At 39.6% G+C, this 27,013-nt stretch overlaps 1 protein-coding gene across 4 annotated transcripts in view; it reads left to right on the plus strand.

Annotated features, from left to right (window-relative positions):
• Positions 1-346: 346 nt before the first annotated feature.
• The window catches only part of LOC109981049 (unconventional myosin-IXb), a 32,037-nt gene continuing 5,370 nt past the window's right edge, over positions 347-27,013 (plus strand). Inside the window, exons 1-33 of one of the 4 annotated variants that reach the window (XM_065954330.1) lie at positions 353-734; positions 842-887; positions 1,187-2,038; positions 7,712-7,806; positions 7,985-8,047; positions 8,257-8,356; positions 9,962-10,062; positions 11,870-11,993; positions 12,282-12,371; positions 12,462-12,578; positions 12,941-13,075; positions 13,524-13,645; positions 14,126-14,267; positions 14,594-14,783; positions 14,954-15,029; positions 16,266-16,355; positions 16,465-16,504; positions 16,657-16,779; positions 18,025-18,105; positions 18,207-18,317; positions 18,489-18,611; positions 19,157-19,306; positions 19,467-19,597; positions 20,458-20,799; positions 21,038-21,119; positions 21,369-21,566; positions 23,309-23,418; positions 23,529-23,608; positions 25,053-25,240; positions 26,060-26,167; positions 26,457-26,627; positions 26,723-26,764; positions 26,851-26,962. In XM_065954330.1, coding sequence (XP_065810402.1) covers positions 1,253-2,038; positions 7,712-7,806; positions 7,985-8,047; positions 8,257-8,356; positions 9,962-10,062; positions 11,870-11,993; positions 12,282-12,371; positions 12,462-12,578; positions 12,941-13,075; positions 13,524-13,645; positions 14,126-14,267; positions 14,594-14,783; positions 14,954-15,029; positions 16,266-16,355; positions 16,465-16,504; positions 16,657-16,779; positions 18,025-18,105; positions 18,207-18,317; positions 18,489-18,611; positions 19,157-19,306; positions 19,467-19,597; positions 20,458-20,799; positions 21,038-21,119; positions 21,369-21,566; positions 23,309-23,418; positions 23,529-23,608; positions 25,053-25,240; positions 26,060-26,167; positions 26,457-26,627; positions 26,723-26,764; positions 26,851-26,962 — 4,423 coding nt within the window. In that variant the 5' untranslated portion in view covers positions 353-734; positions 842-887; positions 1,187-1,252. Of the gene's footprint in view, positions 888-1,186; positions 2,039-7,711; positions 7,807-7,984; positions 8,048-8,256; positions 8,357-9,961; positions 10,063-11,869; positions 11,994-12,281; positions 12,372-12,461; positions 12,579-12,940; positions 13,076-13,523; positions 13,646-14,125; positions 14,268-14,593; positions 14,784-14,953; positions 15,030-16,265; positions 16,356-16,464; positions 16,505-16,656; positions 16,780-18,024; positions 18,106-18,206; positions 18,318-18,488; positions 18,612-19,156; positions 19,307-19,466; positions 19,598-20,457; positions 20,800-21,037; positions 21,120-21,368; positions 21,567-23,308; positions 23,419-23,528; positions 23,609-25,052; positions 25,241-26,059; positions 26,168-26,456; positions 26,628-26,722; positions 26,765-26,850; positions 26,963-27,013 lie in introns of all 4 variants that reach the window. The other 3 variants (XM_065954332.1, XM_065954331.1, XM_029276587.2) reach the window with 3 other exon arrangements.

Below are 27,013 nucleotides of genomic sequence, written 5' to 3' on the forward strand. Positions count from 1 at the left end.
ACTTAATACTCCAAGGATATAATACACCTATAGGCCTACACATTATTCAAAGGGCAGTCTTAATGAAAGCCTACCTTACATGTGGTAGGCTACTTAATTTATAGTTGTATGTTAACACTTCTTTGCTTTCCAGTTACATTTAAAATGCAGGTTAAAAACAAGTACCATGACTATTTTTTTCATGTGATTAAATAATGTCTTGTGATACCTCATCTGTCCAGCAGGGGGCGCCATTGCAACAGTTGAACTTCAGGTAACAATTGGGCTCAATTAAAGTGTTCATTCGTAACGCTCCCTATTAAAAAATCTCCTCCTTCGTAATGTGAGATTGTCACAGTCTCTTCTTCTGCTTTATTTCCGGCAGTTTTATCACATACTGGCTTTGTTTTTCCGCCTCCTTTCGGTGAGAGTAGGGTGGACTTCCATATATCTTCACCTCGTCAACGGCTGTGTGTGTCGGTGGGTGTGTGTGTGTGTGTGTCGGTGTCGGTGTGTGTGTGTGTGTGTGTGTGTGTGTGTGTGTGTGTGTGTGTGTGTGTGTGTGTGTGTGTGGAGGAATCTAGGAAGTAACCTCACTTCTCGACCAGGACGACGGGAGACGTCAGTCCTCAAATTCTCTGAAAACTGTGACTTATATCACTCATTTCGTGTCCGAACTGCCGGGAAGTTACTATTTCATCATGTTTAAAAGCGAATAAGCAGCTTTTTTGGGCTCACCTTTTTGGGCAGCACAGGTGAGGGAAACTTTTTTTTTAACCTCCTGTAGCCCATATTTTCAGTATTTGGAATTCGTCAACGCTCCCAAGTTCTCAAGAGATTGTCCTGTTATCCTCAATTTTAGGAATACTTCGGCTCTTAAGGATGAACTGAGGGTTTGTTTTCGAAAGGTAAGACTTTGACATGTTGTCCTGTTTGACACTTGTTAAGTGTTTGTCATTTGTTACTTGGCATGTTGTGTATTGGGATTCTGTATGTTCATGTTGATACTGCTGGGGAAAGCAGGGTAAACAGAAACTCCCATTTTTATAGTCATGTCATTTTTAATGGCGTTTTAATACTGGAAATATTACATTTAGGTGTAAAGAGTCTGTTAGAAATAAGAGTACCACTGCTTTTGACTTGAGAAGGCTTTATTTTGAGCTGCTTTAATTGACATTTTGTTCTCTGAAATGTGTTTTTTCCCCAGTGGAGACTGGCAGAAAGGTGGGGCTGTGCGTTATGCTGAAGCCTGCCTGTACATCAGGATATCAGGATGAGCGCTACAGATGGAGCCGGGGCCCCTGAGCGGGACGAAGAGGCCCGTGTCGTGCAGATCTACCCCAGGCCGTCCCAGGACACAGCTGCCTACTGTCCCCTGCAGGTCAGTGGTGGGGACACGACAAGGACAGTCATCCACAACGCCGTGGTCACGCTGGGCCTGGATGCCTGCCAGAAGTACAGCCTGCTGGAGGTGAGGGAGATCGATGGAGAGGAGAGGTTACTGCGGGCTGGAGACTCCCCTTTGGAGCGTGTCCTGCTGTGGCCACCAGAGACGCAGAGGTGGCACCTTAAGACCCAAGGCTACTACTTCATCCTGCAGCAGCAGCAGCAGCAAGCTAACAGTGGAGACGACCAAGTGGAAAGCATCACAGAGGAATATGATGATCTTTGTAACCTCCAAACTGTGACTGAGGAGAGTATCCTTGAAGCATTACGCCAGCGCTTCTATAAGCTTAAAATCTACACCTATGCCAGCAGAATCCTCATCGCCCTCAACCCCAATAAGTTCCTACCCACTTACTACAATCCCAAGTATGTCAACATGTATGAGAAGCAGCCACTGGGCAAACTAAGCCCTCATATATTCGCCATAGCAGATGTGGCCTTCCGGGCAATGCTGAAGAGGCAGGTTAACCAGTGCATTGTGATATCTGGTGAGAGTGGCTCTGGGAAGACTGAAAGCAGTAGTTACCTCATCCACTGCCTGACCGCCCTCAGCAAGAAGACGTACTGCAGCGGGCTGAAACGAACCATCCTCGGTGCAGGACCGGTGCTTGAGGTAGGTCACTGTGATGTGTAGTCAGCCACAAACACACACACACACACACACACACACACACACACACACACACACACACACATCTGTTTCAGGAGTCCTCGTTGTGTAAATATGCAATTTTGAAAGGAGTTTGCTACTTCCTTTGGATTTTTAGCATCTCTTAGTATTATCAAGTGTACACAATAAAAAAAATTCTTGGAATAAGTGATACAAGAAAGAGTATAGAAGGATAAGACAAATAAGTGGAGCCGAATGAGGACTGCAATTTAACATGCAAAGGTTATGACATTTTGCTGAAGGGTAACATTTATTGGCAACATTTTGGGACCTTCATCGGGCTAACAGTTAGCTAAAAAAAAAGGTTAGGTTTTGTTTAGTTGTTGTTTTTGTCTACAAGAAAATCTTATCTTCCCTTTTTTTTCAATAGACAAATGAACCTCTCTGCCAATCTTTGCAAGGTAAAAAGAATGTTCGGCAACATGCTGTAGTCAGTCATGTGACTCCTACCTAACCTGAGTGGAAATAATAATTCTAAATAAATATAAAGAAATAATAAATTTAGTTCTTGATGGTGTAGTTTGCTATTGCAGGTCATAAAAATGCATCAATACTTATTCCAGTCGCTTTCAAACAAACTCAAAACTCCTCACAGGAGCTTTAAAGTATTCTTATTTTGATCTCCCTCAACTCAAATCTTTTTTTTGGATGTGCAGATTACTGCGGTTGAAAAACGGAGACGTGCAGAGAAAGAACCTACTCTCTTAGTACAGGAAATACATATCTTCTTATTCTGGTTTGTATTTCCTGCTGTAATGAAAAACAGCAAATGTAATCAATGCTAACCACTAAATGCTACATGTGCTAATCCGTGTGGTGTCTTCTTACTCACTTATGTGTCAGAGAAAATGCAACAAATGGCCTAAAACATTCATCAGCTTCATTAAGAGGCAGAGAACCGATAATGTCCATTCTTCATCTTCTATATCTAATCAGTCAAACATCCAATTATCAGAGCTTGGAATTGAGTCAATCAAAAAAGGTCGATAAGGGAGTTTGCACACTTCTTTACCACATGACTTCAGTTTCACTCTCACACATTTGGGTTAAAAGGTCTCTTTGTAACATTGTGCCGAGTCAATGAGTAACAAGACACTTTTCACATTTCCTTGTTATGTGTGCTTTCTGTTTCATGAATAGCGCACAATGTGTCAACAAAATAATCAATGTGAAACAAGGCCCAGTGCTTTTTGAAGGGAATCCCTTCCTTCTTGAAACGTAACACCTTTTATATTTATGGAGGTAGTTCCCCCTGCTTTTGTTCGGTGTTCTGGACTTGAGATTGACCGCATTAGTTGTTTTCAAATTCATCATTGTGGAACTTAACTTGATTTTTGTGTGTGAACATTTCCTGCTTCCAAAATGTGGAAATTCTGAAGAAGTATTAGGAGTGGAGATTAGTGCGAAGTGCATGTTTTATCAGTCCATCTAAAGACCTAGTAACCTTTAACACAAAGGATCCTGGCCAACACTTACTGTTACTGATCACACTGATACTCATGTACCCTATCACCATTGGCCAGCGTGGTTTGACTAGATGTGTATTCTTCCTCTTTGAACAAGTTCAACAAGTTCCTCATGAAATAAGACACAGCTTGAGATTTTCTCTCGTTAACTGATCTTTGTGGCATTTAGTTGTTGTTTTTTTGTGGTCTTTTGTTCAGCAGGCATTACAAGAAGCTGAGATTTGAGTTGAGACTTGTCATGTGGTTAAAGTGTGATTTGATTGAAGGAAATAAGGAACAAGTTTACTGAAGACAGAGGTCAAGCCACAACAACAGAGGAGGCCCTGCACAAGTGTTTACACCAGAGCTGAATATCAATAGAGGCTTAGCTGAGACCTATGGGTGAGATCCTTTCTGTAGTAACCAGGATTAGTTGATGTGTTAATCTGTTTTTTTTTAAAGGTTTTGGTAGTTTGGGTGCTTTGCAGTAATCACTTTTGCCATTTTGGGATTTCCTTTTAAATACGAGTCAAAACCTGAGATTCTTGTTCCTGTTTCTCAGACGTCAGAAATGTGTCACTTCCTTCCTTGTTACTTTTGATTTTGTTTTATCTCTCTATATGTCAGCATTTAGCTCAGTCTGCCAGACGTAAGAAAACTGCCTCTGTCTAACACAAACAACGCCTCCTTTAAATCTAGTCATTTATGAAGATATCAAAGAATGATTTAAGTAATTTACGTTTCAAATCTGTACAAATCTGCAGCCAGCAGGTGATGGCACCTTGCTTTCATTAAGTGTGCTGGTTTCCTGACTGAGTCCAGGTTTGTGTTCAGGAAGCTGATAGGTGAGCTCTGCAGCGGGAATGTGCAGGGCGTTGTCGCTGAGGGAACACCGGAGAGAGAAGAGAAAAAAGAAACGTGTCAAAACAGGCTCAGCCAGGTCTGCTGGTGAACTTACACTACAAAGTAGAAATCTCCTCCTTTCTTGCATTTTCTCTCTCTTTGAAAACACTCTCCTGCTCTCCCTCTCTTATTTCATGTAGCCGTGTATGAACTCAGGGGCCTTGGATTCTCTCAGTTTGAGTCTTTAAAGACGTAATACAGACCCATGGTTAATGTTTCAAGATGTTTGTAATTGAAGGTCTTTTTATTTGACTAACTTGTTTAGGACAAAAATACTTCATATTATTTGTGGCTCACAGTATCCTCTCATCATTCTGCTTTTGGTAGACTAAATATAATGTTAAAGCAGTCCCTTGACATAGATAACTGAGAAATGACTCACATAAACAAGAAGTTCCCAGATAAATGTTAGGGGATAAATCTTATAAAAGAAAATTATGTTTCTATTTTTTTCCTATAAATGTTTCCCTTTTTCTTAAAAGTGTTCAAATTCAAAAGTAAAACTCTTCTCTGTTTTTGTCCTGGCATTAAAAAAAAAAGATCAAGTGCAACTAACTAAATAATGATGAGTCACAGGCATAACATTTAGAGATTCTCTAAACCTGCAGAATTTACAATGTCAACACACTAAACTGCTGGTGATGGAAATCACACCGTGCACTTACGCAGTTACATTTGATGAGGAAGGATACGATACAATATGATACGTGATATATGGCACATCATAATAACACAATAAAGTGATTCTGCATTAATAATATATGTCAGGGCGCCGGTGGCCTAGTGGTTAGATAGAGTGGGTAGCCCTTGAAGTTGTGGCTTCTTTCCCCACTCTCTCTCTTCTTGATTTCCAACACTATCCACTGTCCTGTCTACGATAAAAGCCAAAAAAAAAGAAATATGTCATGACAATCACATTATGATACATCATGACATCTGTTTAACTAAAGAATATACAATTCACCTTAAAAGGGAAAGTGCAGGATTACTGTATTCATGAACTACAACTTGATGTCTCTTCTCTCATCATGCTTGTTCCATTATAACGTCCACATCGCTGTCCCACAGTATCCTGCTGTCGACTTTGTCTTTAACCAATTACCTTCTCATCACGTCACCCTGGTTCATTTCATAAGCCCCACCGTGTGAAAAATGAAAATAGACATTTTTGGCACCAGCGATACGACTAGTTGCACCACACCAGTCAGGAAAAGCGTATCGATATTTGTCCAGCTACTAGTAAAGTTCATTGTTTGGTTGATGTCATATAGATAATTAGTTTAATATGTTCACCACAGAAACCAAATCCCCAAGATATCGTACTCAATGTGCTTATTTTCTCCATAACTTACCCTGGGTATTTCCCACATTGTTGACATTTTTTGAGGCCAAATTCCTTGTGATAAAGTTGGAATTTTGTTGACTTAATGAGCAGACAAGTTCTCCTTGAATTCACTTATCTCCTTTTCCTCTGTTGGGCCACAGGAGCTCCTCTTAAAGGTCTAAAGTGGGACGTGGCAAACACCTGTTTCTCCCCCTCTTCCTCATACCATCTTCACTCCTCTCTCTGCATGCCTTTCAGCTTTTCCCCGCTGTATGCACATGCTTTATGTTGGTGTGATAGATCTGCAAATAAAAGCCAGGTTTGAACCTCCCGTGCTGTGTTGACAGAGGTGCACCGGGTAGGAACATTCCAGCGATGCAGAGCTTTACCTGCCAGTGCTGCATGAGTACAGCAGTCAGTGCAGACATACAGTAGCGTGGCCCTCAGGGAAGCTCACACTGGAATGAAGAAGAAGGATACCTTCCAGGTGCTGACTTGGGCTCAGCTGCAGCTAATGAGCGTCATTTCATCCAGTGACTGGGCGGTGTCAGTTGTGTTGTTGCTGTTGCCCATAGTAACTGTCTCCAGTCTCAGGATCAAAACAATCAGAGCTGTTGTGAAATGTTTCCTCTGCAACTAACGTCATTCATAATCCTTGAATTTTCTTTTGTACATATGGAAATCTCCTGGTATATCTGTGTTGATGCAGTTAGCAGGACTGCTGGTGATGTGGATGTACAATACTTTAAGATACCAAATGCTTTAAAACAATACTGTTACTCTAATGACTGATAGTGTCCAAAAGAACCAAAGCTTAAAAATAAAACAACAGACCTTCAGTCACATTTGAACCCAGAGCTGAAAGTGACAGAGCAGCAGTGGTCCTTTCAAATTCTTAGGTCTGCTAATAATGACATTTCTCAAGTCCTTTTGTCATCTTATAAAGACGCAAAAGTCAAGTTTACGTCCTTTACTAACAGACAGTAAGCAGAGGAGGTGACAGCAGACGTTATGAAACGTTGACAATGTATTTATGTAATATCGACAGTCTGCAGGAGTTTGCTTGCAATTTTTTAGTAATTGAAAACAAGAAATTTCTTACATAAGGGAAGCTTAAGAGTTCTCATTTTGTTGCTATGGATAACAAACAGGTATCCATATTGTTTGATTGAAGGATAAAATCCATCACAGTGTTAATTTGAATGCAAACTGTTTCAGTTAAGAAACAATATTAAATTCAGGCCCAGGTTCAAATCTGACCTGTGGCCTTTCCCACATGTAATTCCTCCCGCTCTCTCTCTCTCTCTCTCTCTCTCTCTCTCTCTCTCTCTCTCTCTCTCTCTCTCTCTCTCTCTCCTCTCCCTCCCTCCCTGATTTCAGTCTCTATCCACTGTCCTATCGCTACAATAAAGGCACAAAAAGCCCCCCCCCCCCCCAAAAAAAAAACAATTTAAAATTCACAACATAGACTATTAACATATTCAAGAGACTTAAATTATCAAGACATAACCTACTTGTTTTTTTACAGTTATGATCTTAAGTTGTAGTATTACTGAATACTGATACGTTTCTGATGTTTTTAAAGTCTACATCCATGAGTCTGATTTGCAAACCTTTAATTAGTTCAGGCTTCATCTGCAACAATGACTTCAGCAACAATCGATCAAAGATTTCTAAATAAGCTGAGAAAGAAATAAACAGATTAATTTATAATCATGAACATCGTAAATTAAATCCATACTTCCCACCAACCTCAATCATCCATGTCCATGAGGTTTCTAACTGGAACAGGGCCCCTTCCCTCTACAGACTGAACAGATTTATCTGAAAGCTGTTCTGTGTTTACAGTGTTCTGGTCCCTGGTGCCAGCGTCTGTGAAAAACGTGCCCACAAAGTTTTTCTGTTTACTTTAGTGAAAACTGATGTTCCCTATGTTCCAAACAGGCCTTCGGCAACGCCAAGACTGCAGAGAATAACAACTCGAGTCGCTTTGGGAAGTTCATCCAGCTGAACTATCTGGAGAGCGGCGTCATCAGAGGGTGAGGCTTTGTGTTTGAGTTCTCTCCCTGACTGTCTGTGCTCACTTCTGGAAGTTATTTTGTTGATAAATGTTTTTGTGTATCTGGTAATTTGGCCGTACTTGGATGATGTTGGACAACCCACCAAATGTTCACACACATGGTTGACGTTCTCTTCTCGCGTGTCTCTCTCTTTCAGGGCATTTATTGAGAAGTACCTGCTGGAAAAGTGCAGAGTGGTGTCCCGAGATAAGAATGAGAGGTATGGTGAAGACTCATCCAGATGGAATTTCATATCCTCCCAGACACACGCCTCATTCATTGTTATTTTTTATTCTTACATGCCTGGCGCCTAACATGAGCAGAGCGCTCTTAAAGAAGTGTGATGTCCTCCTACTTTGTGCAGTGAAAGTTTATGTAAATAACAGCCTTGATTGATTGTGTTGTCATTCTTTCACCTGTGGTTTACAGGAACTACCATGTGTTCTACTACCTGCTCGTGGGAGCGTCCAAAGACGAGCAGGAGGAGTTTCACCTCCTACAGCCGCAGGATTATCTCTACCTCAAGCAGGTACTTTTGATCCGCCCATTTTACAGCTGCAGTAACTGAGAGAGGGGAGGAGGGTGAGCGTTAGGCGTGATTTCATTTGATGTTATCGAAGAGGGGAAAACCGGCGGTTGATGTTTCAATGGAATCAGATCCACATTATCTGGAAACTCCTCAGCAGTAAATAGATGTGTGACAAAGCTTGGTCAGAGTGGTAAATAAACAAGCACTCCAATAAACTCTGAATCTGCCCTTTAACCGGGCTTACAGTGCCCCTGCTTTCTCTCAAACAAACGCCATTATATTAGTTGACATATTGATGTCTTTGCTTATTAAATCCTGTTTATTAATGCCTTTAAGAGCTGTTGCTTGATTGAACCCCGGTGCTGACTCAGCAATAACTTAAAAAAGGTCGGTCCCTTTTTGTTTGTGTTAACAGTTCTAAATGGACCGACTACCAGCATTTAGCCTCGCCATTTAACAAGTATTTTCAGTTTCTTTGAATTCAGACGCACTTAATCTTTGTTTGTGATGGGATTACAGATTTAGCTTCAGCTAAAACTTTCCTGCTGAGTGTCTCATGGCTTTCCTCTGACATAAGAAAAAAAGATTGAAAACTCAGAACTAAAATAAGAAATATATGTTTTACTGTTTTTAAACAAACAGTGAAAAAGACTTTTCAGTCCTCCATGTCTTGACTTATGTGACTGAATTGACCAAATAGGTTCTTGTCTATCTAATTTAAAGCTCAGTCGGGTTCAGTGAAATCAGCTGTGACTCACTCAATGAGACTTTTTATTCATTTGTTTTATTTGGTTCTGTTTGAACAGTACTATGTAGAGGAAACGTTCTTTTTCACTTTGGCTTATACAACAAACGAAAAGGTGCAGGAAGAAGAAAAACGTATTAACCTGCCCTTTGTACAAGGAAAAAAAGTAAATAAGATAAAAAAAATTAAATACATTACAGTAATGTACTGTGGCCAGATTACATGTTTAAGTACATTCATATTTACATAAGCCATGTGTGGGTACAATCCATCACACTTCACTGAGAAAAGAGAAACACATGATACTTTATTTTAATTAAAGTTGACCAATCAAAACTAATTACCTGGAAAAAAGTTCTTCTGATCCATACGTAGCTAATGTTTTCTTCACATGAATAGATTTGAATCATCGATTGTTGTCTCTCTTGACAGTTTCATAATTTGACTCCATAAATCGAAACACATCTTTGTTTTAATGTTGTTCCAAAATAATTGAACATGACATGATATTTACTCCTGTGTTTGACCGAACTATCTCTAATAGTGAATAACTTCTGTAAATTAAAAGGTAACGATTTACTTACAGGTTTATGTGCTTTAATGGTGCAAAACTTTCGATGAAAGAGCTTTCAGTTGTGAGCTTCTAAAACTCAGCGACAGGTGTGAGCACTACATGGACAAATACATAAAGTTTCAACGTTTTACATCCACATAATGAAGAAGAAACAAATAAAAAGAGATGCTTTTTTTGTTATGACTCTTTAGATTAACAAGGTAATCTGAATCCAAACATACACCCCTGTAGCATCATTTCTTAACCCCTCCTTTTCTCTCTCCATCTCACTTCTGGTTTCCTGCAGGAAGACTTCTCTTTAGATGACGAGGAGAATCTCAGGCAGAAATACAAGAGGCTTCATCAAGCCTTGGAGATGGTCGGCTTCCTGGCCGCCACCAAGAAATAGTAAGTATGATTTTAACTTGAAATGATGCAGGCAGGTTGAGCTAAAGCTACCTTTTAGGAAAAGTCAACAAATGACTGCTGAGTTTTATAAATGTGATTGTATGGAAAAGAAAAAGCCTGTAATTATGCCTCAATTGTTTATAAAAAAATCACATTGTTTTTTTTTTTTGTCAGACGTGTAGAATTTGTTTTGAACGACCCAACAGTCCATTTATCATTACAGTAAAGCTCAATCGTTGGTACACCAAGAGGATGACAAGCATGGAGTGACAGAAGTATTTGAAAGAGGGAGCGCTAACAGCCTGGTTGTTGGTGCGTGCAACCCATGTACAGAGGCTCTAATCCTCAAAGTGGGCGGCCCGGGTTTGAGTACGACCTGTGGCTCCTTTCCCGCATGTCATGTCAAGTCTCTCTCTCTCTCTCTCTCTCTCTCTCTCTCTCTCTCTCTCTCTCTCTCTCTCTCTCTCTCTCTCTCTCTCTCTCTCTCTCTCTCACGCGCCAATTTCTGGCTCTATCGTCTGCCCTGTCTCCAAATAAAACCTTACAACTAAAACTAAATATTTGAAAGACAAAATCATATTTTTCACCCTTGGCTCTTAGTCTGGAGATGTTTACAATGTCAACAGTGATGATAGTGCATCAATGCATCTCTATCTATCCTACTTTTCAAGCCCAGAACAGTTTCAGCAGATGTCATGTTCATCATGAGTCTGGTTCTGCTCGAGGTTTCTGCCTCTTAAAGAAGTTTATCCTCTCCACTGTATCTTTGCTAAAAGTTGCTCAGTGCTCATGATGGATTAATTAAAGTTGGGTCTTTGTAGATAATTTAACAAAGAGTAAGGTCTTTTTTTGTAAAGTGTCTTGAGATAACATTTAGAATGAATTGACGCTAAACTAATAAAGATTGATTGATTGATAATGAAGCTGCACAGCTCGGTAAGATGTACCAGTCTAAACACTATCCACACAAGTAACGTAACATAGTCATGTTTTTTTTTTTAGCAGAAAACTGTTGAGTAGTTCCTGCTTTCTGTTCTGCTGTCAGTAACAGGTCAGAGCTTGTCAAGTCAAGCAGGAGAAAAAATGCAGCAAGCATGTGAATGAGTGCCTGACAGCCTCGGGACACAGTGTGCACAAAAAAACAAAAACATTTACAGCATAGTTTGTAACCTGTTCCTGTTAGCTCCCCTGGTGAATAACCACAATTAGACACAAAGTTCAGAGTAGTATGAACCGCCTCAGTATCTGTGACCTGCATGTGCAGCTTGTTTCTGTAGCTAATGAGATATCAGGAAAGAAAACTGAAGGCAGCACTGATATGTGAATGTCAACACAGCAAAGATTAGTATATCAGACGCTGCTGTTAGCCAGAGACAAGTTTCTCATCTGTTTTGATTTAACGTGGACACACTGATGAACTGTGAGGAAGGTTGAAAGAAAGAAAAGATAAGAGATAATGAAATCAAAAAATATACAACAAAAGGAGTGAGAAGAATAACCAGTCAATGTGAAGCTTTAAGTTTAAGATTGTGAAAAAGGAAACTTGATTTGAAGGCACAAAATATGGAAAAAGTCAGATTTGAATGAATGAATATCATGATGTGATTTGTTGCAAAATGAAATAGATTTAAACTCTGCAATACAACTGAAAATCCTCCTGTGTCAACCTGTGTACCAGAATGAAAAAGATTGACTCAGTAGGACGTTTAGCATTACAGAAAGTCGTTCGCTTCACCTCTTACTCCTAAATTAAAGAACCTAAAAACCTCTCTTGCCAACACTTTCTGTTTGTATTTCCACCTTGCAGCATATTTTCCATCCTCTCGGCGATCCTTCACCTGGGCAATGTGACCTTCACACTGTCTGAAGACAGTGAAGTCCTGGAAGTGGGACCTGATGAAGTTTTGTCCTCACTGTCAGACCTCCTGAAAGTACGTCTCTACACTGAAACGTTCATGAAACTCATCTAAATCAAGGACATGAAGTCTTAACTTTCTAGTTCAATACTGCTACACTTAGGATGAAATCACAGTTACTAAGTGTGATGAACTGTGTGCGTCATCGCTACACCTAAAATAACTCTGTGTATTGTTAAAGAACAAACATGCTGTAACCTGCTCTGATGGTCAAATTCAGCTGTAAGAAGTGGTTCTCTTGTGCATTCATTATTTGTGTTGATGAGCTGTCGTAATCATTTTATTTTGATATTTATTTTCAAGGTGAAAAAGGAGCTTCTGGTGAAGACTTTGACCAAGAGGAGAGTAGTGAGTGCCAACGCCTCTGTGCTTTCACAGTACAACCTACATGAGGTACAGAGTTTAAATTTACTGTAAGATTTAGCATGTTTATCCAAACTCCCTTTTTCTAACTTTCTTCGTTTGATGTTTCTGCGTGTTCAGGCCTACAGTGTGCGGGACTCCATGGCCAAGTCTTTATACAGCGTCCTGTTTGACTGGATCATCCTTCACATCAACCATGCAGTGCTGAACAGACAGGACATCAAGGACTCTGTCTCTGTAAGTCATGTAACAGAGTTAATGGAATTACTACTAAGTTAATAAAGAGGAATAGCAGGCGGCCATTTTTACTCAATTAACATTTTCAACCGTTCTGCTCAAAATTAGTAGAGGGATTTTTTTTAAATTGCTGCAACTGATCAATTATCACAACTGTATGTCTTAAGTCCAAGGGTTTTTTTCTGAAAAGGGAATAATAAAATAAAATAAAATTCTAAAGTCATTAGAAAGTTGGATTATTTAAAACATACACTGTAGTTTGGCAGGACTTTACACCATTAAATTAGCTCATCAGTGACATAAACATGTACCAAGTATGCTGCTTTTTGTATGACGGTATATAAATTGTTCTTGTTTTTTAGTGTTTGTCCATCGGGGTACTGGATATGTTTGGATTTGAGAACCTCCGCATGAACAGCTTTGAGCAGCTGTGCATCAACTACACCAACGAGAAACTGCAATATTACAACAACCAGCACATCTTCAAGCTTACACAAGTTGGTGTTTCTCATTCTTAAGTGTTCTTTGGCAATACATTGAACCCTAAATTTCTCCTGCTGCTCTGTCAGCGGCGTGTGAATGTGTATGAATTGGATTAGTTAAAACTGAAGGACACTTTACAGAGCAGCCTCTGTCGTCAGTGTGTTGTGTGAACAGGTGAATTTGACCTGCAGTGTAAGAAGTACCAGAAAATGTTCTTTTTATATGAACTTATAAACAGATAAATTATTGTGTATTTTATCATTATCTCAGTTGTAGCTTCAATCTGTGATTAAGAATTTAGTGCTTTAATTTTTTGTCTCATTTCAGTTTGTTTTTATTTTTTTTATTCGTTAATTTTGGCGTCAAGGAGGCTTAAAACTTGCCGATACCATGGTAACTATGTTAGTGTGTTGTCCTTTTTGACTGCTGACAATGTATTGTTGTGTTTGAAATATATTCCAGGAGGTCTATGTGTCAGAGGGCCTCACCTGGAAAAACATCGACCACTCTGACAACAGTGGCTGCATTGAGCTGATCGGTGAGAAAGCAAGCGGACTCTTTAAACTGCTGGACGAGGAGAGCAGGTAGGTGAACTTTAACTAAAACATTTGGGCACAAAGTGGCAGTCGAAGGGTTCAACTTTTTTAGTCGGGCAGAAGAAGTCACATGCTGTTGGACAAACTCTAATTTGATTTCATGGCCAAGGATTAAAGAAATATTTGTCAGTGTGAGAATCTTTCACCATCTCAGGGAAATTTCAGCGACATGCAGTTTGAGTATGTCAGACTTTATGGCGTATTTGAAAAACAGACATGATGAATTACATAGAAGTAATGGAAGAAACATCCGGCCATATGCTGAATTATTATTTTACACATCGATATCAATCTGTGCATCTCTGCTGGTTAACCGTAGCTATTATGTTTCACTATCTCCTGCCTGACAACAGACGTACTCTGTCTCAAGTCTTTTTCCATATTTCCACACAATCTGCATCTCATTTTTCTTTTTAAGATATCATGTGTTGATATTGACCCTCTGTCCCTCTCTCTGTGTATTTTCAGCCGCCCTCAGGCCACGGATGAAACCTTGATGAACAAGTTGAAGAGGCAGCATCATGACAGCCCGTTCTTCTCACCCGCTTCAGATACAGAGTCATCTTTTGTTATTCAACACTTTGCTGGCAGGGTCAAGTATAACATCAAGGTGCAGCATATTTCACACTCCTTTCATTCTACAGAGTAAATAAAAACTGTCCCTGTCTACATTTGATATGAAACAGCTCGATAACTGAAACCCAGAACTTGTGTGCAGCAGCCTTGTTAAAAAAGCTACTGTGGGAAAAACCAGGAAACGTGTTCAAACTAAGTGAATCATTAACGAGGCTCCTTCTTCCAAACAGACTCAGAATTGTTTCACTGTGCAGTTTGAAGATGTGAATGATGTTATAAATGTGCACAGCACAGATTCCTTTTTTTTTTTTTTTAAATCTAAAGCTAGAATAAAAGTGAACAATTTTTTTTGTTCTTCAGGATTTCCGGGAGAAAAACACTGAGCACATGCGTCCTGAGGTTATATCACTTCTACGGAGCAGTGAGCGGTCTTTCCTGCATCACTTGGTTGCGTCGAGTCCGGTGGCGCAGTTCAGATGGGGAGTCCTTAGAGCCACCATCCGCATCCTCTCAGTGTTCAAAAACATGGGACGCAAGCGGGCTGAACTGAGTAAGAAGCAATGTTTGCTAATCCAGTTTCATTCTTAGCTAATCTTGGATGTGTTTGTGTGTTTTTGATACAATAGCATGTTAGTTTACCTGACTTTAGTTAATAAAATGTGATTGAAATATTGTGTTTTAATGATAATATACAACTGACTTGCTGTTTTGTCACCTCAGTTAAAAGCAGACATAACTCCCGGATATCTCTCAAATGCATGAGACAGCAGAGCAGTCCCATCAACAGGCTGTCCAGGTAAGTTCAGTTATAGTGGATATTGAGTCCACTGACATGCCTATCCTCCACATAAACTTCCACTGATTTTCATTGTGTCAGTTCAAAATGTTTGAAACTGAAACTGTTTCCTGGATCACACAGAGACTAAGTTTCAGAGCATTAATATTTGATGAGTAATTCCATCAGCCATGATGGTTTACATCCAGAAACAGACATTTCTTTGTTATGTTCTGTTCACTCACTGACTCATTTTGATCAGTTCACATTTTATTTGTTACAGGGGACATATGATGAAAAATCCACTTTTACAGTGTTTTTGAACATATATTTGGGTAACCTGAGTGTCTGCCGACCCACAAAATATGAACTAAACCCATCCAGTCCTTTGTTTGTGGTCTGCACAAGTCTTACAACACAGAGAAAAATGCTCAGTTTCAAATTTGCGCTCCTTGTGACATCACAGTGGGATTCTGGTAATAAAAATCCCCTCCCCTTCCCTAATATCTCCATCCATGGACTCCACCCCCAGCCTACAACAAAACTTTTGCGCAGATCTGCCATTTTTATTCTCGCTACAGAGGAGTGATGTCTACCGGGAAAACTCAGGGTGGGCTCATTTAAAGAGACACACACACCAAGACGGAGCGTTCTGAGAGAGCTGGTTTATACAGGGTCACAAACCTCCTCTGGTGCTTGATTCATGTTATATTTTGACCACAGCACATATGTTTCATTTAGACCTCAGGGGACTGTTTGAAAAGGTGGAAAAGGGGGATAATATGTCCTCTTTAAGGAAATGTCATTTAGACCGATAGTATTATTAAAGGTGACGTATAAACAAGTCTCTGAGAGGAAGGAGGGTCTCTTACTCAAGCTGTGTTGCAGGTCTTACCAGTATTAAAGGAGAATATAAATGTCCCCCCATTTAAGAGTCTGTATGAGGAAGTATTGAAGCTACGTGTACAGTACTTGTTTATGTGGATCAGGGGCTAGTTGCATGTCAGGGGGAGTTTTCCCAGAATAAATGGGATAGTAGACAGGCACAGGCCTCATCAGATTAAGAGTCAACAAACATATTGAACATTCATTTAAACGGTTTTCCCTTTGTGACAGTTTTTTAAAAATACAAAGTATGACCCTCAGAGACAACACGTATATTCTGAACATCTTAAGTTTAATGTGAATTAGAGATTAAAGAAAAGAAAATACTCCTTGCAGATGGATTTAAAGCATCTCTCTCTCTTATATTTCCAGCAACAGCCTGACCTTGGATTTCTCCTTTGATCGCTCTGATGATCTGTCTCTCGACGTATTTGACATCTATACATCTTATGAGCAGAAGAAGTAAGTGAGCTTCATGCCTTTGGAATTTAATTTGTTAACTATCATCTTCTGAGTCTGTTTCCAGAGCTGTATGCTGAAGAGTCATATATTTTGTTTGTACTGTCTGCAGAAAGAGCCGAGCTGGTCGACAGAAGCAGCTGATTCCAAAGGTAGAGGCATGCGTAATGTGTGCAGATTTGATTAAACTTTTAATAATTCAGCATAAATCTGAATAGAGATTCAGTTGTAATTCTTCGTCTCAATCCTCTGTTCATTAATGTGTCCACTGAATGCTAACAGATGTTTGTGCTTTAATGAACAGAACCTCGTGAATCTCAACTCAATCCAACATATCGTTGGCCTGACTGCACATGACCGAACCAGCAAAGTTATCTTCCACCCTCACAGGACGACAAAGCCCCCCACAGTTAACGCCCAGTTCCAGGTCTGTCCTCTTTTACATGTCTTTTCTGACTATTGATGCTCTTCTCATGATGCAACATATATCAAGCACATCTGGCACTTCGGATCTCATGTCAGTTCTACATTTATCAAACATTTTATCTGAAATCCCAGGTGGCATATTCTTCCTGTTTATTCTCTGTTTTTTGACAACATTTGTGAATGAGCGCACTAAATCACATGTTTTCTTTTAAGTATTTATGAGGTTATTGTTCTTCCTCTAATCCCTTCAGGATGCATTGTTTTGCACAATAATAGTTTGATGTGTTTCCAGAAGAATTTCACTGTTAAAAACAAAACAGCTTTTTTTGATTTTGATATACTTTATTAATCCCAGAGGGGAAATTCGGTTTACACTCTGTTATTTATATGGACATGCTTCTCACACACTTAAGTCCATAGAGTCCATCTGAAGGACTTGAGCTGTAGTCTCAAGTATCCACTTTAGTTAATTACTGTAGAGCTAACAACTTTTAATTAGGGCTGTCACGATGAACTACTTTATTGTGATTTATTAAGGTTTCGAATTGATGCTTTTTTAAAATCTTTTTTTAATATATTTTGTCCCTTTAGGCGCACCGTAGATGAGCCCCTTCAGTGTCTGTAGTCATAGTGATGGAAAAGAACGACACTACTGGATATTTGAATGGCTTATTTAAATAAATAAATAAACTCTCAGACTGCTCAGTTGGAAAGTTTCAAGTAATATCCACCTCATGACATGGCAATTTTCATTTAGTTAGTTGAAGTGAGTTCTTTTTTCCATCTTTAAGTTAATGTCGTAACCTTCAATCTACCACAAGGTCCTCGCTTTATTTCAAAATATAAGCAGAGTTAAATTCATACAGCAGGTAAAGTAGTCTCACCTTAAGACAATTATTCAAAATAAAAGCGTAACTGTTTTTATTTTTAAATGTGAATTATTGGATTTTCAAACATGCTATTAATCGTGTTTGAATATTAAAATTAAGCAATGAATCTTGACTTAAAATTTAAATTGTTTGACATCCCAATATTTATACTCTTCTTTTTTTTTTTTGCAATTCTGAATAAAAACCCACTCAATGTTTTTCTCTGGTTTGTCAACTGTCTTTATAACATTTCTGTCTTTCTTGACTAAGTAGCAAACTAAATTTCAACTAAACAGGAGAAGCATAAAAAAATCTCTTAACGATTCCTTTCATCGTAGAAAACTGCGTCACTCACTGAGCTTTTATGCGTCCGACAGGCCTCGCTCGGGAAGCTGATGGAGACGATGGAAAAAGCAGAGCCCTTCTTCATTTTCTGTCTTCGCTCCAATGCTGAGAAGGTAAAAAAAATCATCTGTGAATCAGTGGCAACATGCTGTTAAGTTACACACGTGTTCTGTATAAGACAGTCGATCACAGCAAGAGTGTTTTGTTTTCACAGAAGGAGCTCCATTTTGATGATGAACTCGTGCTGCAGCAAATCAAGTACTCCGGCATAGGGCAGATTGTTCACGTCCAGAAGTCTGGCTACACCGCCAAATACACTTTTAAGGTTTGCAATCATTAGAAAAATATGTGATTATATATCATATATAAATGTAAATAACTCTCCTACTTCACTGTACATTCAAAGTAGTCTAAAGATGAAAAGACACGCCTGTGCTTTAAAATGACAGCGAAGTATATTTGGACTTCTGATAGTTTGTTTTTCTCTCGCTGACAGGAGTTTGTAAATAAGTTCAGAATGCTGCTACCTAAAGGAGCTACGGCAACACCGGAGCATATAACAGAACTTCTCGTGAAGATGGAGCTACACAAGAACACCTATCAAATCGGGAAAACACAGGTAAACATATTTACAGCAGCAGTCATTTATTTTTGTTTCACAAAGTCCAGGGGATTGAAGTGCTGTTGCCATATGAGATCCTTTCTTCACATTTGGATTACCCAGGAGTTCTGCATAACACCATGTTTGTCTAATGTGTCTTTTTTTGGATTTAAAACCTGACATGCAAAAATGTTTTTGAATATCAAATGTCCCATAAGTTTTATGGTCAACTGTGGTAGAACACTGTCACCAACATTGTGGTTTTCCTGCTTTACATAAAGACATGCACACATATGAAAGTCACATAAGAAGTAATGCATGTACTGAAATGCACTCCAGGTCACACAGTAACCTCACCTGCTTGCGTCACTTCCGTTTTTCTTCTCGTGCCCGTGAATCAGAGTGATTCCTCTCACCAACCGCGCCGACAGCGACATGTCGAATCGCCCAAAAAAAAGGCAGACGGGGGCCAACGGGTAGCAACAAAAGCTAGGGCCGACGATCGACGTTCTCCTTGGTGTTTCAGGGCCTTACAGATGTCGCCTTTTCTTTTACCTGCTCAGGTGTTCCTGAAGGAGAAGGAGAGACAACTGCTACAAGATTCACAGAACAGAAAAGTGATGCTTCACATCATTATTCTGCAGCGCTGGTTCCGTGGCTGTCTGATGAGGTTACACTTCCTGCAAAGGAAAGATGCCACTATGATCATACAGGTACCGTTTATAGAGGCAATCTCCTCATGGAGCTACCACACAATCAAAACACTCCCATTGTTACAGTTTTCTAAGGATGTCCTCTTGAATGTCAACTTATTTTCAAATTTTTCAAATCTGCTAGACGGCTTTAATTAACAAGAAGTTTGGTGTTTTCCAGAGGAACTGGCGTGAGTTTTATGAGAAAGAAAACAGAGCTGCTACAGTGATCCAGACAGCATGGAGGAGTTCCTTAAAGAAGTCAAAGCACCCACACGAGAATGAGGGTACAGCACGGCCCGGACGGGACAGGTAACTAATAAACTTACTCCGCTTACATTGTAGAAATGTAATGAATTAACACTATTATACAATTCAAGCATAGCTTTTAGGAGGCAAAATAACACATGCATGATTGAAGTATATACAGTAGTGCCTCTGTATGCCGTCCACCCAGCCTCACTCTAAATACTGTTCTCAGGAAAGCTGCATTTAAAATCACACGTTGACAGAATGTTTATTCAAGAGCTATGTTTATTCGTGTGCTGGTCTTTGAAAAAAAACCTCATTTAAAGCAACAGAGGCATTTAAAAAAAAAAAACATTTATTGGTTGTTGGAGCATTAAAGTCCAAGCGGCTCAAGCGGCCTCTACTCAAAATGTTCTGACTGTTTACATGTGTTGCTTTTTTAAAAGTCTCAGAAGCACTTTTTGCACAAGGGCCGTCTCTTTGGCAGCATGTTTATGTGTTTAGGTTTGAATGCCACACAGGTAGGCTGGTATTCAAGGAGAATGTTAATGAGTGAGGAAGCTGATTTTCTGATGATATAGGATGTTTAACAAAAGCAGATTTTGTTTTTGAATTATAGTAGTAAAGATATGTGTTCAGAAGGAAATTTTTAATATTAAAAATGTGCGTCCCATTCCCTCTGGTGGACAAATATTATACTGCATAAACATATTGGAAAGCTTGCAAAAAGTCAGCCGATATATCTGCCATACGCCATAACAGGATCATATCCGTCCAGGTTTTAACGACTGAACATGAAGTCATTATTTTTAACTATTTGTGCATACAGGTAAACTCAGAGTTAATGCAGATAATGAACCATTAGCATGCACAGAGTACAGTGAGTCTGCTGCCAGTCTGATTCAGTGATTCTCCTGTAACAGCTTGACAAAAAAAGAGTTGAGGAGGCAGAGCAAAATTGAGATGAGTCCCAGCAGAACCCAGCAGCCCGACCCGGTCAACGGCCAGTCTGCACAGAGAGACCGGAGCAGGGAGAAGCGAGAGGGCAGAGGTTCTCCTCCCCCTCTGAACAGACCCCTCTCCCTCCCACTGGACCCTAAAGGTTGCAGCAACGATCCTTCCACCAGCCCTTCCAAGGCCAGCTCGCTACAGCGCTATACAGAAATGGGGGGCATGAAGGAGAAGGCCGAGAAGTGGCGGGAAAGACAGAGCGATGACTCCAGTCCAGAACTGCGGCGACGAGACAAGTCGAAAGAAGGATTTCAGTAAGTACTCCAAACCTTTCTTCACAGATGTTGGAGCTCTGTTAACGTCACCTTTATAATCTCTTAACAACAAATGTGTATGTCTATGCCCACCTGGAAGTTTTTCTATTTCTTTCGTGTCTGTATTGTGAAATTATGACTTGGCAACAAGTTTTTGATGATGTTACTATAAATTGAAGGGGGATTTAGTTTCACAATAATCCACAGCTCTGCTCTTATTCCTCTTTTGCAACACCAGGGGCAAGGGGAAGTCCATGTCTGTTGATGAACTATCAAAGATCAGCTCCTCCGGCTCTGATAGCTCCCCTTCCACCAGCAAGGTAAACGATGCTAATAAGTCATTACATCATCGAAGAAACTCTGTATCCACTTAGAGAACACTTAATGGTTTCTTCTTTTTGCTCCTCATATAGCTGTAGTAAATATCCTGTAAACATTAGGTAGGGCTTTGTCTATGTACAGTGGTCATATGTGGTATAAGCTGACAAACAGATGAATGGAGGCCTATTTCAAAGGAGTACGAGAAAGCCTCCCAGTCTGTGCCTCATCATTTCTCCTGGCCCAATCAGGTCAACGTGCGTCTCCGCAAGCTGCCCAAACACAGGCGGCGCTTAGCCTACACCCGTAGCGGTTTGATGATTAACTTTGCGGGTTCCAAGGAGAGCGAGTACTGGAGCTTTCCGCTGCCTCCAATCAGCCCCCATGGGCCAAAAATGAAGAGCTGTGTCAGTAGCATGGATGTCCGGGACCTCAAAACTCAGGTCAAGGTACTGACCGAAGAGACGTTTCGACCTTCAGCGGCGCTCCCCTGCATGCAGGCCTTGCATGTGTATGCCTCGAATGCCTGACTGACGGCTTCATCGTTCTGAGACTTCTTATTTCTGCTTTGCAGCCCAGGACAAAAAAAAAATTGTTGTTGCTTAAGAAAAGAAACTACGAGGGAATCTCGAAGCTCATTTTTGACCTTCTTTGTCTCGTAATCTAAAAGAAGCCCTTAGTCTCCAGGTTTAGTTTTAAAATACTGCAGAAAATGATGAGTCACTATTACTTCAATGTTTTTTGGTTTCTTAAAAATGAAGAGATTTTTACTTCAGTTATTTTAGCTTTTTCTTTCCTTTTATGTTTACAGATCAAAAGTACTAAAACATTCATGCAAATTAATGTTCATCATATACAGAGTAAGACAGCATTTACTTTTATCAAAAAGTTTTTAACTTATTACGAAACGGACAAAAATTTAAACTGGTGCCAATTTATGAGCTACAAAAACAAACCAGACCATCAGGGACAAGATGGACTTTTTCTGTAAACTCATTTGAATGCCTCTGACTGCTGCCACAGGGTAGGTGTCGAACAAGACGATTCACAAACGACTTCCTATTTATGTTGTTTTAAGGCAGATATTCATGAGTTATACCGCTGACTGTTAAAAGACAGCAGGGTTTGATTTTTGTCAAAAGCTCTACCAATGATAAGAGATCAATCATAAGAGAAAATCAGCAAAGAAATGAAGATGTACCCCTTTTTGGTATAGGGAGTACAAAAATTAACAGAAACCCAAGTGCTCAAGTTTTTCTCAAAATCATTCAAAATCAATCATTGGACTCCGGTAAACATTGATATCACCAGGGCCCGACCGATGTGGGATTTATCCGCCAATTTGATACCTTCTATGTGCCATCGGTAGAGGTAGATCAATTTAGATAAACACATTTATTGTGTCGATTCCTCAAATGCAGTTATCAAACACCTTGTGGAAAATATTTATAATGAAGACAAGATGGTCACTCCACTGGAAAGTAACTGCGCATGTATGTGCGTCACCGCTTGACACACTTGGAGAGTGATAATGCTTGTTGAAATCCATATAGCGCCCTCTACTGGTGACAGAAAACTGCTAATGTAATACAATGAAACTCAAATGAAATACTATTTGACTGGTGAATAAATCTAGTAATATCGGCGATAAAATTATCCGATACCGATAGTGTCCGGATATGCTAATATCGGTCGACATTATTGGCTGGCCGATTAATCGGTCATGCTCTAGATATCACTCAAAACTTTATACAGCCGATCACATCAAATAAAGAATATATTTACAAGGGAATATGAAAATCTGTAAATGTGTCATTAAATCTCACCTCTGTGTGTAGAAAAAAAATGTTAATCATCATAACACACTGACAAAGTTTCATCGATTTGTTAACTAACTTTGATCGTACTAACTTACCGAAGCAAAAAAAGGTTAAAGTCCAGCTGGTGGCAGGTGATAGTGGAGCTTTGCATGAGGAGTAAAAAATGGTGGAGGACTACCATTATCCCACTAATACTTGGTCCTGCCTGGTGGTGGTGGAGGAGCTGGTGCGGAGAGAGGCCTAACTCCTCTTCTTCTGACATCTGAACACATTCAGTTTTTCCTGTTCAAAGTTTTTTTTTTTTTTTAATGGTCTTTTCTGTTTTAATACTGTAACTCATGATGTAAGATGTAAATTTTTTGATTCTGTAGCGGCTACCAGCGGAGCCTGATGGGTCGAGGTTCAGTCTTCCACCCACAGGAAACGATGAAGAGTCCAGACAACAGGGATCTCGCCAATCACAACTCACAACTCCTGAGAGGTGAAACCCGTCTCTCAGATCAATTTAAATTCATCAAGGCTCTAAGCATGGGTAAAACATAAATGTTATGTCGCTGCACAGAACTGATACAGTCTGTCTTTGGATTACAGGATCTGGTTTCTCAGTAAATTCCTAAAGAAGCGTGCCCCTAAATATTCCCCCAACAATGAATCTCCTTCAGATAAAACTGGTAAGTAAAAGTTTGAAGACGTATTCTCTAAAGCAGAGACCTTAATGTGTTCACAAGTACAGAGCAGATATTTAAAAAATACACATGAAGGTGGTCAAAAAATGCTTTTTGATACCATGTGTTTTAATAATAAAGTTTATTTTTTATATAGCGCTTTTTGCAGACTAAGTTCACAAAGTGCTTTACATCAACAAAAAAAACAACAGCAAACATACAATGAAAGAAGAAAAAAATAAAAAATGAGTATGTCATGGACGACATTATAAAATCCTGCGTTAACCAGGAACAATAATTGGCACAATAAAACATTACACACTGGGTGGACCTGATTCCCCATAGGCCTGTCTAAACATTAACGTTTTTAATTGTTTTTTAAAAGACAATAAAATCTTTGTTCCTTTAATTATTGATTTAGTCTAGAAAAGTGGTTCTACCCAAAAGTGGGTCGCGGAAGTGTTATCAGTGGGTGGCAAGAAAGTGCCTGTAAAAAAAAACCTTGGTGTCAAACAGTCTGTTAATCGCTTTTTGAAAAAGGGTTTGTTTTGTTGATTGTCTGGTTTAGTTGGTCATCTTGCACGGTCTGAGGTACAAATCAGTTGACAGGATCCTGCAAACTGCACCATTTTTTTATTACATTAATCTGAATTGTTGAAAAAAGATCAGAAATTTGGTTCGCTGTTTGTCAGTGAGGAATGGGTTAGTGGGTCCTGAGGCTAGACGAGTTGAGAACCAGCTATCTGAAAGGACCAGAGCTTGAATACAAAACGTGAGATCTTCAGGCTTTTTTTTTTTAAACCTTAAGAAGCCGAGAAAAAAAAGAGACAGCAATGTCTAAACTGCACAAAAACATTGTTAACATTTTGGTGCCGAAACATTGCCAACATCTTAATACAAATTAGAGAGTGTAAAGAGGTGTGTCTGTCATTTTTGGTTATAAAAACAAGAAATTACACACAAATTGAAATTGTTTTTGATGTATTTCTTATTGTATCCTATCTAAGTTTAAAGTTCCGGTATCATGACAACCCTTACACACATACAGTGTACTTTGAAGGCAGCAACAGGGACAACAATAAGTGTTGCTGTATTGACAAAAAGGGATTTATTAGACGGAAAGATCTAAATGTGAAATAAAAGAAGGTAAAAGGGACAATTTCATTATTTACATGTACTTTTTTTCTGTAAATGTTGGTGTTGATTTTCTAATATCTCACAAATGTAGGTCACAGTTTACTATCATACATCACCTTCTCTCTGCTGCCATCTGGAGATGAGTCAGCGGTGTAAAACTAAACTTTATTTTCTTAAGGTGTTATCAAGCGGCTCCACTGAGTAAAGATATTTTATTTACATTTAATTTTATAGAAGGTGTCTCAGATCCCTTAATAGACAGAGTAGATATTTTATGTATATTTTCATTTCCTTTTCTTCCATTGTCTGACAGCAATGACTCTGGGTAGCTACACTCCGCATCCATACCACATGCCAAAGCAGGACAATGAGCGGGTGAGTCAAAACCCCACCATTCGAATAAGCCGATCCACTCGGGTGACGCAGTGGAACAAGTCTCTCGACCGAGAGATCACCGACACCAAAGAGCTTCGAGACCTGGACGAATTCCTGGGAAATCAGGTGAGGTCATCACCTGATGAGGGGAATGTGGAGCACAGATATAGAATAGTTTTAAAAGCAAACTCAAGACCTACATTTCAAACTCATGTTGTCTCATTTAGTTTTTCAGAGTGAATGATAGTGTTTCCTGTTTTTATCTAGTTATTTCTGACCTTAGTTCTTTGATTGTGGGGTGGGGGAGGGAGTCATGTTGTTGCTGATTTATTTATTTTTATGTAAAGCACTTTGAGATACTTCGGTGTATGAAAAGTGCTACTGTATACAAATAAAGTTTTTGATTGATTGAATGTGGAGCACAGATTGCCAACTCAGGTTTTATGTATAACTCTTCCATATCTTGACCCACATATTACTCTTAGTCCAGTAGATATGATGGGTTTTTTTTAGCAGTTTTGTCATACTGTAGCCAAGTTCTGTTGAAAAATAAACCGATAATAACCCGATGGAAATGATACATTTGAACTATTTACACATTCAGCTGTCATGGATGAGAGAATTAAAAGCCGTATTTTAGTCTTATTCTCTCTATTAGATTTGTATCTTGGACTTCCTGCCTTTGGAAACTCAGAAGCTTTACAAGATCTGAATAGTTTTATATTTATCTTCTTAAAATTGTTTTTTTAATTCTATAGCCCTCAAATGGCAAGTCGAGGAAGGCACAAGCCACACAAGTCTCCCCTTTTGTGTTCCTGTCTGGGACCTTTGTAGCACGTCATACCCCCCCCCCCCCCCCCCCCTCTCTCTCTCTCTTTATAATATAAAGGAAGAAAAAAATAGGAAAGTTCTCAATCTTCATAACTTCCTCATCTTCATCCCCAGGTGAATGAGCTGCAATCTAGAATAAAAGAGCTGTCACCAACAGAGAAGATCTTCCACACATCCACCATGCAGTTCAGAGAGACCATCAAAGGCATGTACTCGGTCAAGGTCAGTTCAACGCCTTTCCCCTGTACGATAAAACGTTTACATCTCGGAGGAAATGACAGAGGGATCAGTCTGTTTGTACATTTTACAAGTGCAACAATACAGTTCATGATCATTGGATGGTCATTGTGTCATACATGTTGAAAGACCTTGTTCTTTTATTGGCTTCTTCATATATAGATGTTGAGTGAAGATAAATTCTGTTTTGTTTTGAAGTTGAAGTCTGTTATAGGAGCTTGAAGTATGTAAGTGTTCACTCACTGTACTTCCTATCTCACTTTGTGACCAATAGAAGCCTCAAATCGGCTATAAAGATCTGATGAAGGGCTACGAAAACAAGGTCGGTACGCTCGCAGGGCCCAAGCAGAAGTCTGAAGTCTCGCTGGTGGTCAACTTGTTTCAGTCTGTGCTGGACGGCTTCATCAGGGGCCAGATCAAACGAGCAGACTCTGAACCAAGCAAGGTAAAGAATGAGAATTCTTTCATCAGCCAAGCCAGTGGGTATAAATAAACTACCTGTCATACTGACTCTTAAATCTCTCGTGTGGTTACTCTCAGGCTACAAAGACAACCAAGAAGAGGAGGAAAAAGGACACATGTGTAAGTCTAATGTCTTTACCTGTACTGTAAACTGTCTCAGTATAAAATCCATGTAAATAATCAGTGTTTGTACATCCTCCCTTCAGGTCAATAGTCCTCTGGATCATCGGTTCAGCACTTACCAAGTCAACATCATGCAGTCATGTGACCTGTGCGGCTCCTACATCTGGGGGATGGAGAAGGCCTACATGTGCAGTGGTGAGTTCAAGAAACATCCAACAACATTTGGAGTTAAAAAAAAAACACAAG

The sequence above is a fragment of the Labrus bergylta genome, chromosome 4 (genome assembly GCF_963930695.1).
Source record: "Labrus bergylta chromosome 4, fLabBer1.1, whole genome shotgun sequence".
Taxonomy (NCBI): Eukaryota; Metazoa; Chordata; class Actinopteri; order Labriformes; family Labridae; genus Labrus; species Labrus bergylta.